This window comes from Acipenser ruthenus, chromosome 6, assembly GCF_902713425.1.
Source record: "Acipenser ruthenus chromosome 6, fAciRut3.2 maternal haplotype, whole genome shotgun sequence".
Classification (NCBI taxonomy): Eukaryota; Metazoa; Chordata; class Actinopteri; order Acipenseriformes; family Acipenseridae; genus Acipenser; species Acipenser ruthenus.
This window is the reverse complement of record NC_081194.1, coordinates 20,113,189-20,133,155: the sequence shown is the minus strand read 5'-3', so window position 1 is coordinate 20,133,155 and position 19,967 is coordinate 20,113,189. Positions and strand designations below refer to the sequence as shown.

General features: G+C 36.2%; 1 protein-coding gene across 3 annotated transcripts in view; it reads left to right on the top strand.

Moving 5' to 3' along the window:
- Positions 1-16,864, top strand: part of lca5 (lebercilin LCA5) — a 19,487-nt gene extending 2,623 nt beyond the window's left edge. For 2 of the 3 annotated variants that reach the window (XM_034019088.3, XM_034019089.3), the window contains 8 exons: positions 2,643-3,029; positions 9,680-10,215; positions 11,799-11,936; positions 12,667-12,763; positions 13,018-13,148; positions 14,381-14,464; positions 15,109-15,253; positions 15,442-16,864. In XM_034019088.3, the coding sequence (XP_033874979.1) occupies positions 2,681-3,029; positions 9,680-10,215; positions 11,799-11,936; positions 12,667-12,763; positions 13,018-13,148; positions 14,381-14,464; positions 15,109-15,253; positions 15,442-16,226 (2,265 nt within the window). In that variant the 5' untranslated portion in view covers positions 2,643-2,680 and the 3' untranslated portion in view covers positions 16,227-16,864. The remainder of the gene's footprint in view (positions 1-2,642; positions 3,030-9,679; positions 10,216-11,798; positions 11,937-12,666; positions 12,764-13,017; positions 13,149-14,380; positions 14,465-15,108; positions 15,254-15,441) is intronic. The other variant, XM_034019090.3, reaches the window with a different exon arrangement.
- Positions 16,865-19,967: the final 3,103 nt, after the last annotated feature.

Here is a 19,967-nt window from a genome sequence, read left to right as displayed (position 1 = left end):
TTTTGGTGGAAAAAAGTGCAAATAACAGTTGAAAAGTTTAAAAATGCATGTTATTGAGTGAGTCTTTTAGTAAACTTGCTGTGTTTGTATTGAAAAAAGCAAGTATTGGATACATTAGACATTAACATAAAAAGAAAATGAGGACATATTACTGTAAAATAAAAAAACAGGAGGCAGCCACTTCTAGCTTAATCATTGAACCAAGCTGAAAGAGCAGTGTATAATATTAAATGTAGTAGACTATGAATAAGTAATTTACCTTATTTTCCCTTACAAAAACAACCATAGATACCAAGTGATTGGAATCTCCTTCCCACAGTGATTTCAAACATGGTAAAAAAAAAAAAAAAAAAAAAAAAGTAGTGATGTGTTTTCAGTGACTTTGGTGTGCACTGCTCTTTGGTTGTTTTCTTTTTGTTTGTGTTTTAACATCACTTATGCTGTATAGTTATTTTGAATTGCCTATACAGACATATCAGAAAAACATTATAAATGGCCTGTAGTCATAGTACTTTTGATTATGATTCTTTTCAGCTTATAGACATCTCCTTGTGGCAGAGTGTCCCACCCCTATATATATATATATATATATATATATATATATATATATATATATATATATATATACAGACATGCTCAAATTTGTTGGTACCCCGCCACAAAAAACGAAGAATGCACAATTTTCTCTGAAATAACTTGAAACTGACAAAAGTAATTGGCATCCACCATTGTTTATTCCATATTTAACAGAAATCAGACTTTGCTTTTGATTTTTTATTCAACATAATATTGTAAATAAGAAAACAAATGAAAATGGCATGGACAAAAATGATGGGACCGCTAACCTAATATTTTGTTGCACAACCTTTAGAGGCAATCACTGCAATCAAACGTTTTCTGTAGCTCTCAATGAGACTTCTGCACCTGTTAACAGGTAGTTTGGCCCACTCTTCCTGAGCAAACTGCTCCAGCTGTCTCAGGTTTGATGGGTGCCTTCTCCAGACTGCAAGTTTCAGCTCTTTCCATAGATGTTCGATAGGATTCAGATCAGGACTCATAGAAGGCCACTTCAGAATAGTCCAATGTTTTGTTCTTATCCATACTTGGGTGCTTTTAGCTGTGTGTTTTGGGTCATTATCCTGTTGGAGGACCCATGACCTGCAACTGAGACAGAGCTTTCTGACACTGGGCAGTACGTTTCGCTCCAGAATGCCTTGATAGTCTTCAGATTTCATTGTGCCCTGCACAGATTCAAGGCACCCTGTGCCAGGCGCAGCAAAGCAGCCCCAAAACATAACTGAGCCTCCTCCATGTTTCACTGTAGGTATGGTGTTCTTTTCTTTGAAAGCTTCATTTTTTCATCTGTGAACATAGAGCTGATGTGACTTGCCAAAAAGCTCCAGTTTTGACTCATCTGTCCAAAGGACATTCTCCCATAAGGATTGTGGCTTGTCAATATGCATTTTAGCAAATTCCAGTCTGGCTTTTTTATGTTTTTCTTTCAAAAGTGGAGTCCTCCTGGGTCTTCTTCCATGGAGCCCACTTTCACTCAAAAAGCGACAGATGGTGCGATCAGAAACTGATGTACCTTCACCTTGGAGTTCAGCTTGTATCTCTTTGGCAGTTATCCTTGGTTCTTTTTCTACCATTCGCACTATCCTTCTGTTCAATCTGGGGTCGATTTTCCTCTTGCGGCCGCGCCCAGGGAGGTTGGCTACAGTTCCATGGACCTTAAACTTCTTAATAATATTTGCAACTGTTGTCACAGGAACATCAAGCTGCTTGGAGATGGTCTTGTAGCCTTTACCTTTACCATGCTTGTCTATTATTTTCTTTCTGATCTCCTCAGACAACTCTCTCCTTTGCTTTCTCTGGTCCATGTTCAGTGTGGTGCACACAGTGATACCAAACAGCACAGTGACTACTTTTCTCCATTTAAATAGGCTGAATGACTGATTACAAGATTGGAGACGTGTGATACTAATTAAAGAAACTAATTAGTTTGAAATATCACTATAATCCAATTATTTACTGATCTTTTTGAAAGAAAATGTGAACATGCAGCATGTAATACTTTGACAGTCTTCCTTTTAAATTGAGTTTTGTTTATTTTATTTTAAATAAAATGACAGATTTTAAGATTTCGGTAGCCATACACTAGATGTTACTGGCTCGGACTAATCAAAAGATCCTTTTGTTGATCTAGCTATAATTTTTTCTTTATCAAAAATGTAAGGTGCTGTAAAAACATTTTTCTTTTATAACATACATTTTTAAGGTTTTGAGAGATTCACTTAAATATGGTAGTTTTCTAGACTGTTGTTAACCCTTTCATGCATGGCGACCTCATGTGGGGACAAATAAAAAAAACTATCCTCTAGTCTTTATATGGGGACATATGGAAGATGCAAAAGCATGATAGCTTCATATGAGGATGCACTTTTTCCCCATATACAACAATGGGAAAAAAAATTCAGCTATTTTCAATATTTCATTCATGAAAGGCTTAAGAAAACCAACTGCAGTCAAAAGAGTTTAATTTATGTAAAACTAGATTTGTTTTTATAAAAATAAAAAAATGACAAATTATGTGAATGGGGGTGGGGAGAAGTCATTTTCATTGTCCTTTTTTTCTGTTTCAGAAAAGTTCTGCCACCGTTAAAGGCAGCACACAGCCAACATGGATTCCCCAAGATCGAACAAGTTGCATGAGGACAACCGAGAAACAGAAAGGAGCCTGCACTCTCATAGGAGCACCGACCAAGACAGTGAAGCCTCTTATAAGACCAAACACGACAGCGACCAGGTGAAGGCAGACCGCAAGAGCACTATGGGAGACAGGGGGAGGACTAGAACCCGGGAACACGATCACAACTCGCATTACGACAAGAACAGTGATTCTTATTATTCAGACGATTACGATCATGACTCCTATGAATCTGATCATTCCCATTCACGATCCAGAACTCCCAGCCCCAGGAGGACAGAGCTCATGAAACGGATCTCCAGCAGCCCAGCTCACAAACAAGGTAACTTCTTCTCCAGCCACGTCCCATGTTTCAGTTCTCCAGGCTACCACAGCAAGCCCAATATACTGCAAGTCCTAGAGGTATACTGTATATTGAGAAGAGTGCACACTGTCCTCTTCATTAAGGTACTTAACGTTTTGAATACCATGGTAGCTGGAAAGCTATGCCCTTTAATGTACCATAGTGCACATCTAAGTTCTATTCAAAACATATTTTAGCTTTTAACTGGATGGGTAGGAGACAAATGTGGTGTTTTCCAAATCTGAATCTCTATCGTTTCAAGTTGGTTTAGCAACCTACAGTACTTGTAAAATATATAAGAAAATTAACCTAGAATTAGGGTGCAATGCTTAATTGTGTGTCAATGAATCATGAATCTTCACATGATATATGGTATTGTGATAGAAGTTCAGGTATGTATTGTTCTTTTAATGATTTAAATGGTGGCAGTAGATCTGCCTCTGTTAAGATCAATTAAATAGACTAACCCAATTTTGTTTCTAAAGAACATTAATAGTTTTCTTCTGTTAATGGAGCACAGGTTCTGCTCATGTCACCAGTCTTAAAGTGATTACTTTAGATGACAAAACCCACCTTCCGTATTTTGCTTTGGAGAATTTTGAAGTGTTAGAAGCCTTTAAAATATTTAATAGAGCGATCATTAGCATCAAATGCCACCTCAGGCTACATTGCTGTACTATAGCAGCAACTGCCCCAGTCTAATATTTTATTTATATGCTAAGCCATACTCCAGGGCTACAGGGTTTGATGTACTAGAAATTAGAAATGCTAACTGCCCATTTGCATTCCCTATGCAAATTAAACAGTTTTTTTTTAAATGTTGCATGATGTTTTAACAAGCAAAGATATTTTTTTAATAATTAGACTACATATTAAAATGATAAAATAAACCATATTGATATGAAAATTACATCTGTGTAATGATTGTTTTAAACCCAGTTTGTAGACAATGTCTCCTGGTTAGAATGGACTTCTTAAAACAAATAACGGGTGAATAGATTAATATTGGTGATGAGCTAGTCATTATAATCCAATTTAAAATAATGTTGCAGCATATGACAAGGATGCTGTCAAACTGTGTGATTTCATGTTCTGGTTCCTACCTGTAGATGGCACAGTTTTCACACGGTCATGAAGAGTATCATACAGTGCATCTCTACTTTGTTCTTTTATTTATAATATAAGGACTCAAAATGTTCAAACAATTACCCCACATATATAATAACCTCTGATAAGCAGGGATGTCATAACTAGGGAAAAATAATATTGTACAAAAATATGGTATAGGAATTCAATTAAAAATGCAACAAACTAAGGGTGTAATGTGATTTCTGTGACTCAACACAACAGAACTATAACAGAGTACATTTAATTATAACCTGAAAGATCCAGTTCATTTACTTTTCGAATGGTATAAAAACAATAAAGACCACATGAACACCGGTTTTATTCATTTATAAAAATACATAAAATGAATATGGAATATAGGTTTATTGAAATACAGACAAAGTTAATCCCATCAAGGTAATATCAACAAGCCTAAAAAGGTAAGCGCTTAGATTATCCAGGCATGGACATCGGTTACATGTGTCTTTATGGAGAGAGAGGAAATACACAAAGTTATAAAATATGCCTTGAAACACATAGAACGATTATAACAGTAATTTTATATGACCAAGTATTATACAAATGCTTCCAGGTTAGATACGTATTCTATAGATCAGGGGGTCTTCATATACATGTGACTTCATATAAAGTTCCAGGTCAGATTTGGGGTATTTTGAAAAAAATAAATAAATAAAAGAAAGAACATTTTTAAATGAGATAAAAGCTTTTACTTTCTGTTTCTATGATTTTTATTTTTTTTTAAGAATTCCAAAGTTACTAAGACAGCTGATAAGCAAATAAAAAGTATGGTGTAATTCAAAATTGTAAAACACTGACCTAACAAATTGTTTGCTACATTTAAGCAGCTTCCTCAGTAGTGTACTTTTGTTCACAGATTGTCATACTGATAATAAATGACACACCAGTCCACTACACCTATCTAATAATTCAGAGTGTGGGTGTTCAGAGTGTTTCAGCTCTGCATTGCTCATTACATTCAGTGTTGCTCCAGGTAGGATCACTCGGTGCAGACAAACAACAGTTTTCTCCACTGCTTTACTGGACTTCATAATTGTGATTTGCAAAATGAATTTCCTTCACTCGGTTAGACAAGCGGGCCGTTATCCACACAGCTATAGAGAGGGTGGCGATGTTCATGTTTTCTACAGTGTTCCCTCTAGAAAGTTTCTCTAGTTGCTGCTGGAGTTTCTTGTTCTCAGAGGTGTATCCCTGAATCTGTTTTTGCTGTTGCGCCACATTTTTCTCACACTGTTGTTTTTCTTTGTCTGTTGTATTCTTGTTGTCCACCTTGGTATAAAGATCTTTGCAACTTTTAAGCTCTTGTGATTCTTTTGTCAAGTTCTGTCGCAGTGACTCAGTCTCGCTTTGCAGTGCCTCAGTCTCGCTTTGCAACTGTTTGTTTTTTGCAGTCAGATCGGCAAGACTGTCCTATAAAATGTTTGTTTGTCCCACTGTGAAGCACTTGACCATAGCATCGTAACATTTGTATCCTCTTTTGACAGTCGATCACTCCTGCATTTTCTGTAAAAACCTGACAAAGTTGCAATAGCAATGACATTCACTACCAGTGATACTGTAAGAAATATGATGCAACTGTTATTTTTCTTGGAATTCAGAGGATTTTTTATCCACAGAAAAAGAATGAGCCAGCTATATTTCTCCCTAGTGACAAGAAAAAATTCTCTGAAATATATAAAGTCTTAAGTTGGAGTTCCCCTAAACTTCCAGAAATTTCATCAAGTTTCAAAACAGGAAAGGGGGTGTGGTTTACTGCTTCCGCTGATATAAAAGAATTGAGTTAAATACTGTTGAGGAAAAGAATGTGCAAGTGTAAGCCATCCTGGTCAACCTACAGTACAAGAAGTGAAAGGGTTTTTGATGATACATTATGTACCTTTTTAAATACCTATAGGTGTATTTTATATACATATACAGTTTATCTTGTTAAAAAGTGTCAGCAAAAAAAACTTTGCTCTAAACCCATTAGTTAAATAACCTGAATAGGAAGATATATAAAAGTACTAAATATCTCTCTCTCTCTCTCTCTCTCTCTCTCTCTCTCTCTCTCTCTTTATTTATATATATAATTATACACCGCTATGCAAAAGTCTTAGACATTACTACTCTGATGCATTATGAGCATCAACAATTTAGTCAAAGCCTCCACTAGTGTTTTTTTTACTATTACAACAACCTTGACTTGCATAAAGAAGGAAAAACATTGAGTGAAATAGTCTTTAGTGAATTTGTAAAAAGCCAGTTTCCTCGTCTTTGCTGAAACATTTTGAGTTTCAATTTTGATATTTTGTGGGCCTGCTAGTAATTAGTTCTGGCACAGTAGTTCGCATAAAAAGTAAATGTTAGCACTTTCTAATTCTACATCATTTCTTCCAAGTGTGTCAAACCATATCTAAGTTCACTTCCAAATCAAGATTTAATGTTCTGTTTGATAATAATGCTCCTCTCATAGAACTACCCTAAAGTATCGCTTTGTACGAAATTTATGAATTTCCCCCATTAATGATAATTCAAAATAAATGTATTCTGACCCCATATATATTAACATGGATTAATATGGGGGTGAAATTCTGCCGGTACTCACAGGTACTCTGTACCGGGACTTATTTTGATGCCAGTACTGGGTACCGGGACTTATTTAATCTGCTTTTCATCCAACGCGGATGCATTCCATCCACTCACACAGTCCACTAGTACAACGTTTCTCAAATGTACTTTCATTCAGCAGAGTTCGTGCTGCTTGCATTATGTTTCCTCACACTGCTTCTGTTTCCGTTAGCTGCTATTGGCCACCATTAACGTCAGTATAATCACTGCATGTTGATTAGCCAAGCTTTCATTGTGATCAGATTTCATTTTGGCATGAGTCACAAATCTCTGCCCATTTAGCTTTGTGTCAGTGCTCATTCGTTGATCGAGAGAAGACTTTAGCAGTGCAACGTGAAAACAGCGTTATGGAGTAATTATCATTATTATGAAGTAATCATTATTTTCTTTAGTGTGGCGGAGAAACTACCTGAAATGTTCGAAACGAACATTGCTGCACATGAATTTGAAGGCAAAAATCCACGTCAGTGTTTGCCATAAATTATGTAGTTGATAAATGTTAGAAATAATTTTCATAATGTGTTTTGCCTTGCTTGATTTGCCACATTGCCAGAATTTGCGCAAAATTTTCTAAAATGGCAAGTGATGTGTAGGACAGTAGGGATTAACAATAACATAAAAAACAGGATCAAAGTGCAGCTTCAGATTTGGTAAGCGAGTCAGAATCAGGATACAGGTGCAGGTGTGCTTCACGCTTTTCAAACACGGGCCCAACTTGCAAGGTACATGTTAAGCATAATCATCAACGTTTTGTTTTGTTGTGATCCTAGTATTTACTGTTATAACGGTGAGGTGTTTCTTCTTTGTACAATGCCCCCTTTTCTAAAACATTTTGAAGAGTTTATTTAAGCTAAATGTGAGTTTTCACTTGTGCACACATCTAAAAAAAGGCAGAAGTAAACCACAGTAATGATATTACTTTATGAGATATTAATTTTTGCCACTTTGTTTCTTGTACAGAAACGACAATACCATGGAAAAATTTAAAATAAGTGTCTACTTTTATACTGTTTCTGCCTGAAAAATCATTTTCTGGAGTAGATCATGGTAATTAATCTACACAGAAACACAACAGAGAAGCACACAGAACATATTATTGTAAGATAAGTAATAAGTACAAAATAAATAAGAAACAAGGATATATGTTCTAATCCTAGGCTATTATTGTGGCATGGCCAGGTCCTGTTGTAGGTGAGTACCCAGAGTCTGGAAAGTATGGGGATAATTTCAGAGAATACAATGGAGGTGAAAATGGCCAAGTACATCATTAGTTGTAGTAGTGCCTGTTACATAATAAATTTGAGGGGTATTTTAGCCCCTATGGTGCATTGTTTGACTTAGACCTTTTTGTATAATTTTTTCACAGCACAGTTGTTTTTTTTTATACCATTTTTTATAACATCATCCCTTTTTTAGGATATCTTGAAACAAAACTCCCTCTACAGTAATAGTAATATTTCTTAATGCTTGTCATTTAAGGTTTAGCTTAAGTGTTATATTACAGTACATGACTGAGTGATACAGGCAGAGGGTACAAAGCTTTCAGTATTTTCAGCTTCTTTGTTTATGGTGAATTGGTTATAATTGATCAGTTATTTTTTAAGGCTTATTTTGTATTTATAAATGTGTTGTGTACCAATATGTATACATTTTTAAAGTATTTCTTCATTGGCACTCAAATTGTAGATGAGATATGAGAACCTGCACTTTTTTTTTTTTGTTGAGGATTTCACCCCTGGATTAATACAGATTATTCCTTCAACCTCTGTGTATTGTCATTTATAATGTCCTTCACCAGTTTACCCACATTCCACTCAAGAGCTATATTAGTGATCCAAAGATACAGTTTCTTTAAGCACATTTATTAGGTCTAAGACTAAGTATAATTTCATACACCAGCAATAACATGCACTACCAATCTTGCTGTTTTACAACAAAGGATGCTCATCATAGGTATTAAAAAAGTCACTGAGACAGTTTTTCTATCCTTTCTTTGATAGCTGGCTATTTTTAGAAATCTGACCTAATTTTTCACTGAAACAAATCCTGAGGATTCAGTGACAGTGTAACTCGTCTTCATGCATGTTGGTGCATAATGAGTGCAAAAGTAGCATTAATTGGATGTTGATGCGAGAAGCTCAGTAGAGGTCAAGTTGCTGACCCTTTAACAACAGCTATCTGCCTTAAGGTTCTATTAATATGGTGCATTGTTATTTATACAGATATTACATTTTCCTTGATTTAAACTGCATTTGCTCATCTTGTTTTCATGGCGGCCACATTTCCCTAATAACCTCAACAGTAATGATTAGATTTCATGCTGCACTGCATATTCTGTGACAAATGTTCCTTAGTTTGTTGACTTTTCAGCCAATGTTATCCCAGGATTTCTCTTCCTGTAATAAAATGACAAATTGGGTAAGCTACTACTTTTCCTCCAGTGACATTTTTAGACTGCAAACGACTATTTTACTCTTTGGATGCAAGTCAGTGCAGTAGAGAGGTTTCTTATCCCAATACCGACCACCATGGTGTGCCATTTACAGTATGTGACGTTTTAGCTTGCTTCTAATACAAATCTAACGCTTTTCAGTCTCAGCTTCCTAGTACAGATCTTAGTGAACTAAAGGTATAGGCAATGACCACTATTTATGTTTTATTAGTCTGGTCACTGTTTATATCACCAAATAGGCAGTTTGGTACTTTATAAAAGCCACTTTATAATAGTGCCTTCATTAAAACTGAAAAAGTTGTGAAAGGATATCTGTGTGTTACAATACCCTCAACAACCTTGCATAAATACAATGTATTTAACCATCCTGTTATCCAGTTTTTGTTACTGACGCCACCCTTTGCTTTCCGTTCGCCCTCTGCAGGACTGAAGAAGAAAGGCACAAGAAACCTCACAAACAAAACCAGGGGGCTGCAGAAGTGGGGTTTCCGCTCCCAGAGCCTGAACAAGGAGCCCTTGCCCAAGGACCTGGACCTCGTGACTAAACGCATGCTGTCTGCACGGCTTCTGAAGATAAACGAACTGAAGAACGAGATGTCGGAGCAGCAGCTGCGCTTGGAGGAGCTGCAGAAGGAGAACAAGGTGCTGCGCCGGCTGCAGCACCGGCAGGAGAAGGCCCTCAACAAGTTTGAGGACACGGAGAGCGAGATTGCGCAGCTCATATCCAGCCACAGTAACGAAGTGCGCACGCTCAGGGAGCGGCTGCGCAAGTCGCAGGAGAAGGAGCGCACCACTGAAAGGCGGCTCAAGGATTCGGAGGAGGAGCTGTATTGCATCAAGTCCTCCCTGCAGAAACTACGCAAGCTGGCTGAGGATAAGCAGCTAGCTGAGCGGGATGAGCTGGCCCGAAAATTGGCCCAGGCGGACGCACGACTGGAAGACAACGACAGGAGGGTTAAGGTACTCTCTTTATCTAGAATGTGACTCCAGTTGAGTCTGGGATTCTCACTCAAACCCTGCTTTTAAAGCTCAAATCTGAAATTGTAGGTCTTCATTATTTCTGGCATGTGATGCTAGTGCATATGAAGGCTGTATCTTAGGAACTGTGGCTTGAATTTTGTATGTACATTTGTAACAAAAAGGAGGAGATTTTTTTGGTCACTTTATGTCCTGTCATACTAATATCTTAAATGTAAATGTGATTAAGGAATCACTTGGAAACAAAATGATTAGTCTCCAAGAGTTTATTTATTAATTTTTAAACGCAAATAAATATATGGACAGACAGAGTTATGCTACCATTATCAGTTTGTGCTACACAATGTCATTAGCATGTTTGATCAAGTGTTTACATTCCAATCCAGTGCTGTGCTGCTGAAATTCAGGACGGAGCTGCATGTCGGTAGTTCAAACAATATTGTTTGAAGCATAGTCTGTTGACACTGAAAGTAAAGATCCGCCAGGTAAAATAATCGCTGAATAATTCATTTAATATAGAAAATGTACACATGTTATTTCTATTTATTTTAAATATATGCTTGTGGTATAAACAGAAAACTGAATGATCGTTCGTGGTATACGGTTTTTATTGGGAGGATGTTCTTACATAAACCAAAAACAAGTCATAAACCACCTCCTTTAGTAAATGACTGACACCAGTCTCCTTAGAAGTTATTTTGATGAGATACTTGAAGTAAATTTGATACTATTGGAAACAACATGTCACTCTGCTGTATATATAATAAAAATATGCACATTGAGAGTGGCACATTAGGAAGCACAGAATATCACTCCTGGGGATTTCTCACATTTATGAACCACTCGAGCTTCGCTCCCTTTATTCTATTGATGTAAACAGAACCCCACTGGGTACATTTCTTGCCAGTCTGTCACACACAGGTACTGTATATTATTCTATTTATTTTAAATTTACTTTTGTTACTAAATTGTGGTTGTTGGACTTTTGTAGTCCAGTTTCTAGATTAATGTGTATTCATACTTGTTTTAGTGGTGCCCCCAATGTGCTGAAGCTAGGTAATAACTTCCGTTTTTCAGGACATTCGTACTTATTTGGTACATAATCAAGTGGTTTTAACCATTTTGTTTTGTTGTTCAAGGAGTAAGCAGTTAAGACATGATTATGAAGTTGACAAATCATACTACATCAGCCCAATGCACCAATAGTAAAAAGCCACTATGTAAATCAGCAACAAAACAACTTACAAATAACATCATAGCACTATAGCAATTTGCAAAACAGTAAACATCACAGGCAAATCATTGAAAAAATATATGTTCGTACGAAACATGTAATTTTACTTGATTATGTATCAAAGAGATTGCAACTAAACACTGTCTTCATGATTCCATTATCCGTACTGCATTTAAATAAATAAACACATTGAAATTGCCATTCAGGGATTGATCTTGCACCAACATTTTTACCTGTGTGGAAAAAATGGCCTGCCCCCAGGAAGTCTGAGTTTGAAGCTCCTAGTTCTCAGTCTGCACCATTTCATATGTTCTTCTGTGTTAATTGTCAGGATCTGGAGAAAAACTTGGAGTTGAGCAACAGTAGTTTTCAGAGGCAACTTGCAGCAGAGAGGAAGAAAGCACATGAAGCTCAGGAGGATGCCAAAAACATGCGGGACGAACTGGAGCGACTCAGCCACAAACTCAAGGTACATATTCCCGCCGCATCCTCTCCCTCTGCTCTGAACTCATATCCTTTTCAATATCAGGTAACAGACATGCCTATCCTGTCCATGCTGCTGATTCAGAAACAGAAGCATTTTGCTGGCAGTACACTTCTCTGCACCAGTATGAAGAACTGATGTAGCCTACATTACAGTTGTCTTCAGCAGCTAACTAGAACTGAAGAACAGCTTCTGAACTCATACGGCTAGATTTGCAACATAGTAGAAACATACCTAATAAAGTTGTTTATTATTCATTTTAGAAATGCAAATTATGTTTTGTTTATTTCAGACAAAAAATGTGTTAATGATGAATTGGAGTAATTAGCTTTGAGAATTTAGCCCATCATCAAAGCACCTACCACAGACTTACTGTAAAGCCATAAATATTGGCAACCAAAATATTTGGCGAATCACACCCATAAAACCTATTCTACAGAAATGTTGGCGACCAGTTGCAATATATGAAGTATGTATTGTTAGTGGAATTTGATATTTGTGCCAAAAATGATTTTAGTTTAGCAAACAATGGCTTTACAGTATTACAAAAAACAATAATTGGCTAATTGCAATAATAATCTCTTAGAATGATTGCAAACATCATACAAATGGTACAATACAAAAATAAAAAGGCAATTAAAAGCTTCTTTTTATATGTACCAAAATACAGTAGTTGTAAGAGTTATGTGTTTTTTTAAAATTTCTTTTAAATTAGGAAAAGGAAAGGGAACTTGATACAAAAAACATCTATGCTAATCGGATGCTGAAACCATCTCCTAAGAAAGACACTGACATCACCCAAAGAAAGAAAGGTAATGTGTTTGTTGTTTTGTAGTCTTAGATATAACAGGAATGTATAGAATCTGTCAGTAAAGTGTCCTTTGCACATACTGTACAGTACAGTAGCAAAGCCACCACATGGAATTCTATTCCACAGACCGTTGACAGATGTATCAGTCCTACTAAATCCATTTGTTTGTATTTTTCTTCTTCTATATAATGTATTGGTGAATAGAGGCCCAAATAAAGTGTCAAAGTGACTTCAACGGTTCTCTGTAAAATGCAGCACTAAACCGGAACACTACAAAAGGAGTGCAGACTGATGAGAACTTGTTGGCCGTTGAGTTTCCTCCTCCACCTCCTGCTATTACTGATGAGACAATAGATCCAGAAGAAGATGATTATTTTTCATTGAAGGCAAGTTGCTTTATTATTTATTTGCATACATAATAATGTACAGTCAACTCTCAATTATCAGTGGGTGGATAATCCAGGTTGCGGATTTACCATAGTTGCAAAAAAGGAAGAAAAATACAGGTGTGTTCCATTATTAGGTCAGTGACTCGGTGCCATTGTGACTGCAAACAGGTCGTCAAGAAAACGCGTGGTTTTAACAATTCAAGAAAAACTTGAAATAGTTGAAAACCTGGAAAAAGGCAGTGCTGTAAATCAAGTTTCAGTGTAATATGGAATTGGTGAACAGGGTTCGTAATTTCAGAAAGAAGGAAGAGTTGATTTCATACATATGTCCGATTCTTCAAGTGGTTTGTCAAAGAGGAAATCACTGAAAAAATCAAGAATGACAGACTATTTTAAGAAACTATAAAGTAAGTACAGTATATTGTATATGTTTTTAATAAGTTGTTATAGGTTTTGCATTATCCAGGCCCCCCCCCCCCACCCCCCCCTTCCATTAGCCCAGATAATCGAGAATTGACTGTAGTTTAATTTAGCGAAAATCCAGTTGTTAAGTGTTGTGTACAAGGAGGTAAACATTCTGAATTCAAATAAAGCTGGGATGTTTACCTCCAAGTTCACAGCTCTTAATAACAAATCTTCGCTGTTGTACACCATTACCTTGAAACATGTTTTGTCATCTTTCTTTTGGTTTTTATTCACGTATACTTTGAATACATCTACACGTTTTTGCTTTTTAGTTTGCTCTCTTCTGCATGGTTGTCATAGTGACGGGGGAAATAATCAGTTCCATTTTATATACTCTTTAAATCAAAGCCAGCAGTGTATTGTGACGGAATCAACTGCAACAGAGCAATCTGGTTGGTTGGAAAGGTTGTGATGGTGTATAATAAATAATTATTAACAAAAAGTTTATCTTTAAATTGGATTATGAGGCTTTTATTACCATACTAAATTAAAACAAAGCAAACATTCCTTTTACCACTTATATCCATGAATACCTTTGTGTGATTACACATTGTGACAAGGTTCATTTAATGCACATTTTACTCTGTTTAAAATAATTTAAAGAATAGGTACAATATCTTACAGTCACATTATTCAGTTGTGTTAAGGTTCTTTGACGCTGAGTTCAGGAGCTTCTCTTCAGTTCTAGTTCCCTGGCACGAGAAGCATTGATTTTGTAAGTAAGAAAGTGAGTTCTATAACAGTTGCCTTCCCTTCCATTACAGGATAAGAGTCATCAAGCTGTACAGGGCAGAGCAACAGTCTCTGGTCCATCAGTCAGAAAGACACCACAGCGCAAAATTATAAAGGTTAGGGTTTACCTGTTATTGTTAGAAAAAGGAATTTCCACGCAATAAGACATCAAAAGGGTAACATGGGAAAAACTTTTCTTTGCAGTTTTATTCAGACATTTGGTCAATTCCAATTGTAATTGTGTAATTTGTAATTAATTGCAATTACAATGCATTTGTAACTGTAATTGTCGTTGAACCTTGACACACCTGTATTTGTAATTGTAATTATCATATAATTGACTAATTACAGTTCAATTACACACCTTTCCAAGCTTAATCATTCACAGTTCCATGTTGTGTTTTACATTGAGCATACATTCTTCTCATATTTTCAACCACTTTTAGTGACCTAGTTTGTTTGCGAACATTATATAGTATGTTTCTGTATTGCTTGGTAGAATAAACAGAGTAAACATGTTATGTGTGTAGCTATTTATGTTACTTTTTAGTTTAATTGCAATTACTATTGCATAATTGTAACTGTAATTGAACAAAATCACATTGTAATTGTAATTTCAGCAAACAATTCTGCTGCAATTGTAAGTATAATTCTAACTGACCCCAGGTCTAGTTTTATTAAATTACAACGTTGAATAAAACCTAATATAATAATATTCTGTTTGTTTGGCATTATTTAAGATGCTTACTCTGTTTGTCAGGAGCAAGAGAACAAGGAGAGGGAGGCAGCGGAGCGCCTGCGAGTGGCCAAGGAGAGGCAGGAGCGGGAGAAGGAGAGAGAGGAGAAACTGAGGAGGGACCAGGAGCAGCATGCACTGGAGGACAAAGCTAGGAGACTCAGGGAAGGTGAAGAAAAGACATTGTTTTACAGTTGTGTGTCTTAGACATGAGCTATGAATCACATCTATACCCAGTATAAAATAGGTATTTATAACACTTTCAATAGATAACTAACTGCAGTGACAGTTTTTGATTGCGGTTTTATAATGTACGCATGTATGTCACACTGTCCGTTTTGTCTGCCTGTTCCACAGAGTGGGAGAGGGAAGAAATGGAACGAAAGAGGAGAGAAAAGGAACTGTACCAGCAGCAGCAGGAGGAGAGGGAGAGGAAGCTGAAGAACCAGGACCAGCAGAGCCTGGAGGAAGAGCGGCGTAAGAAGGACCTGCTCTTGGCCAGGATGAGGGAGGTCGACCTCGAGAACCAGGGCCCTGATATCTTCTCAGATTTCTCCAGCACCAAACCGGCGACCCACTCTCAGGCAGACCAAACACAGAAAATCTTAAAGTTCTCTGAGTCGGTGAACAACCTCCATAGCGGCGTTCCATCTCACAGAAGCAGCGACTCCATCAAGAAGCCTGACTCTTCCGGTCGCAGAGCCATCAAGACCGTGGACTCCAGTGAGGACCTCACATTTGGCAGCTACGCTCCTTCTTTTGGGAAGACATCCGGAAGGACTGGGCTTTCCAGCAAAAAGAGTGAAAGCCCTGAAGAGAAGGACAAGGACAACTTTGACACCGCTTTTGGGAATAACAAGAAATCAAATCTGATGCAACAGTTGTTTGGTGCCAGTGCCAATGTCGACGTCTCTACTTTAGAAATTTTGAATCTGCCTGCAGCAAGCAAGACCACTCAGGACACCGGTGGAGCCTTCCCATGGGAGAAAAGCAGCCCAGCCAAGAAGAAAGATAACTATCCATTCTTTAATGTGGGCAAAACACCAAGCGCCAACATGAGCCGGCCACACATTGCAGCAGACAGACCTGCAGTAAGGGCCATCAATTCTTTAGAGGATGAAATAGAAGAACTTATACTTTAAACAGATTTGTAATATTTTACAGCATTCTGATATATTTCAAAATAGTCCTGCAAATTAGAAATAATTTCTATATTGTAGAAGGTTTTTTATTGATTATATATAAATATAGTAAATGCCTTATGAAGGAATAAGCTGCTTACATGTCACTTGTATGATAGCTAGTGTGTGTAACTGGTAATATTTTGGAAACGCATTTGTTACTTGTAGTTTCTATTTGCACTTGATGGTTTATTTAAGGGAAGATTGGAGGGCTCTGATTTAATAATTTTGAGCTACTAAGCATCCAATTTGTGACAGTACTTACAATTGAGCCAAATCATATGTATTTGTTATTATTGTTGTGCAGATTTCATATCTTTTGAAGGTGAACGTAGCTACAGGAAGGTAGGGATTAGCCAGACAATCTAAGGCATCAACAATCAGATTTAAAATTTTGTGTTTTAAATGAAGATTTCATTGGTTGAAGATAAACACTAATACTATTACTTGGAATGTTTTATGTGTTCCATTTGAGTGGTCAGTGGGGAATGCTGTTTGGTTGTCCTGAATTGTGTCCCACATGAACACAATTGGAAATAGTGTAGCAATTTATATTTAATTTCAATGAAGAAATTTATAAATCCCCCCCCCCCCCCCCCCCCCCAATTTAAATTAAACTTGATAGGGCCATTTCTTTTACATTTTTGGTTGGATAGTTGTCACATAATCTTCACTTGGGATAATCAGTCACTTAAATGTAATGAAAGTTGCGTGGGGATTTGCTACAATAAATGATCCCAGGTAAAGTGACCGTAGGTCATGGTAGCCTACATTTTCACTGTACTGACATCTGATTCATTGAGCAATTGAAGGCTAGATCTTGGGAACTACTGATACTCGTTTTGATTAAATTATTAATGGTAATATATATATATATATATATATATATATATATATATATATTATGAGATGGTATTCTACATCTGAAACTTTGCTTTAATTTAACCCACTCCTGAATATTGCTTACCTGCCTTTCTGCAACATCAGATATATGAATTGTGTAAGGTTAACAAAAAAAACCCTATCCACTGTTGAGTTTTGTAATTAACTGCCTTTTGGAAACCAGAGTATTGGAGATGTACAGAAAGTAGATTTTCTGTTTGACTTCTGTTTTCATAATTCCAATGGAGAAAATGATTACAGAATAAACCAGTGCAATATATGTAACAATAACAGCAGCAAATATCAACGACAACTAAAAAGACCCAATTAAATAGGTTATAATGAGAACAGTGACACGCTAAAGTCCAGTAACAGGGAATCAACCTTTTCCAACCTGGCACAATAATCAATTTTAAATGTCAAAATATACCGACAAATAATGGAATAGGTGTTTTAAGATATAGTTGTAATTTTTGTTTTAGTAACTTTGCTGTTGTTGTAACCTGAATTTTAAAATTGATCATTATGATTGTAATTGGTTTATTTTGTGACATTTCTTTGCAAACAACCAATCAATATTTTTTACATGGAAAATATATACGTGTGTGTGAAAAAATTGTTTTGTTCTATTTCACAAATTTGATAACAGAGTAGATGTTTATTTCCATATCAAAATTTGTTTATTTTCCTTGGGGAAACACCAAAATGCATGCTCAAGAAAAATGACTCGGACAACACAATTCAAGACAATGTATTCATAATATTTCAGGAATATGGGAGAGACACAATGGATTTTTTTAGACACATTTTGTAATTACTGTAATAGCTGTGGATTTCACATACCATTCCATTAAATTAGAAGATTACATTTATTGTGGTTTATAAGCTTTTTCAATATATGTATATTTGTATTACCTGTATTCTCAGATTGGATGTCATTTTGTTAAACATGATTAAAAATGTGATTTTAAATAAATGCTTTATGATTACAGTTTGTTTCTGGTTAGTGATGTTTTGGCTGACTATAATCTGACAGTGGAAGTTTTATGTGACAATGGAGTCATGTGTTTGTGTTCTTTTCCCAACTTCTGTTTACTAACAGCTTGTATCGTATGCCAGTGCCACATCACTTCATGATGACATAGTCACACACGAACATAATGTTACTTTATTAAAAATCTTCCTAGATCAAGCATAAATTAAGTATTAGGATTTTTAAAAGAGCCTTTAGTTCAGATGTGGAGTAATTTCCTTTATTTCTTAATAGAAGATTATTTTAGGTGCTGCGTCAAACTGCTCTCAGTAAACATACCATATGTGTCGTAATTTAATTGACTGATTTGCACAGAAAAGTAGTTAGAATTTCCCCCTGTGGTTAAGATGAATAATGTAAGCATCATTATAAAGCAAACAACCATTTTTCAGTGCATTTCCAGCAATAATAATGCAGAGAGACAATTTTGTTTTTGTGCTACTTGTCACAATGCTAAATGTATTATGTACACTCTAACACCCTGTCCCTGTACTACATATGAAACAAGGATTCTGAACAAGCAGGAACATTAGTTGGAAAATCGAGAGATGTGTGTCTGCTTGCTTAGGCTTTATTGCTCTTTAGCAAGACAAAATACTTCCAGCAATTTCACTTTATAATAGTGAATGTGTTGAATTATGTTTGTATTAAAGATAATTAAAAAAAATTAAAAACATGTTACACATTTTTTCCAGAGTGAGCCATGTTTCCATAGTGGTTATTGTGTGTATGTTAACATGTGACTATTGTTTTGTGTTGTCTTGAAAAGGCTGTATTTTAGTTAAATGTATTTTAACTTTTTTGGCCAAATTGTATAATTGCACTTTCCTATGTTTCTGTATGACACACTTCACATTGGCCATGTACTGTAGCTGATGCCTGAGAGAACAATACAGAGATCTTTTGTTTATCCTGTTCTTTCCAACACATTCCTGATGGTGCACTATTGTGCAGTGAGATACAAAAGCACACACGTTGTCTTCTGAAAATAAAGATCAGAGCCCATTTGTGTCTATTTTGTTACCCCAACAGTATTTTCTATTGTGGCATTTAGAGCAGGTTCTCGCTGGTGGAAGAATTTGGAGTTCTCTCATCTGACCTCACATTCAAATTGTACTGTTTCACATGAGTTTATGAACAAATAACTCTGATTCATGACTTCACACACATCTTTAGAATGTTCTGACAATAGGATGTATATACAATAGCAAACAAAATCCTCTCAGAAATTGAGTTTACAAGATTAAAGTGAAAAATAAATCCTATAATCATACTTGCTGTATAATTGCTAGCTATGTATACCTAAATACATTCAAAGTTTTCTACTTTGTATTGTTCATCATTGTCCTTGTTTCCCATGAATCCTATTAACTGCACATACAGTAAGGGGCAACCAGAAATTCAGTATTGCCTATGATCATGTGTATGGTCTTGGGTCGTTTTCAGTAACCTGGGAAGCTGAAAGGGATACTACTTCATAGGTTTAGTTGATTACTGTAATTACTACATTTACATTTTGACATATCATTAAATGAAACCTGGAATCATAGTCATGGTATGTTAGCAGTGGTATGACTTGCAAGAACTGTGCTCTTCTTTAGCAAATGTGCCAGCATTATACCATTTCATTGCAGTGTGTGTGTGTGAGAGAGAGAGAGCCTTCTGTAGACAAGCCTTGTCAACTGATTGAGGGAATGTTCATCATGTCAGCTGGTAACAGCCATTTAACAAAATCTTTTCGGATAAACCAACTGGTCATCTACTATTGGCTATACTGTAGCCAATAG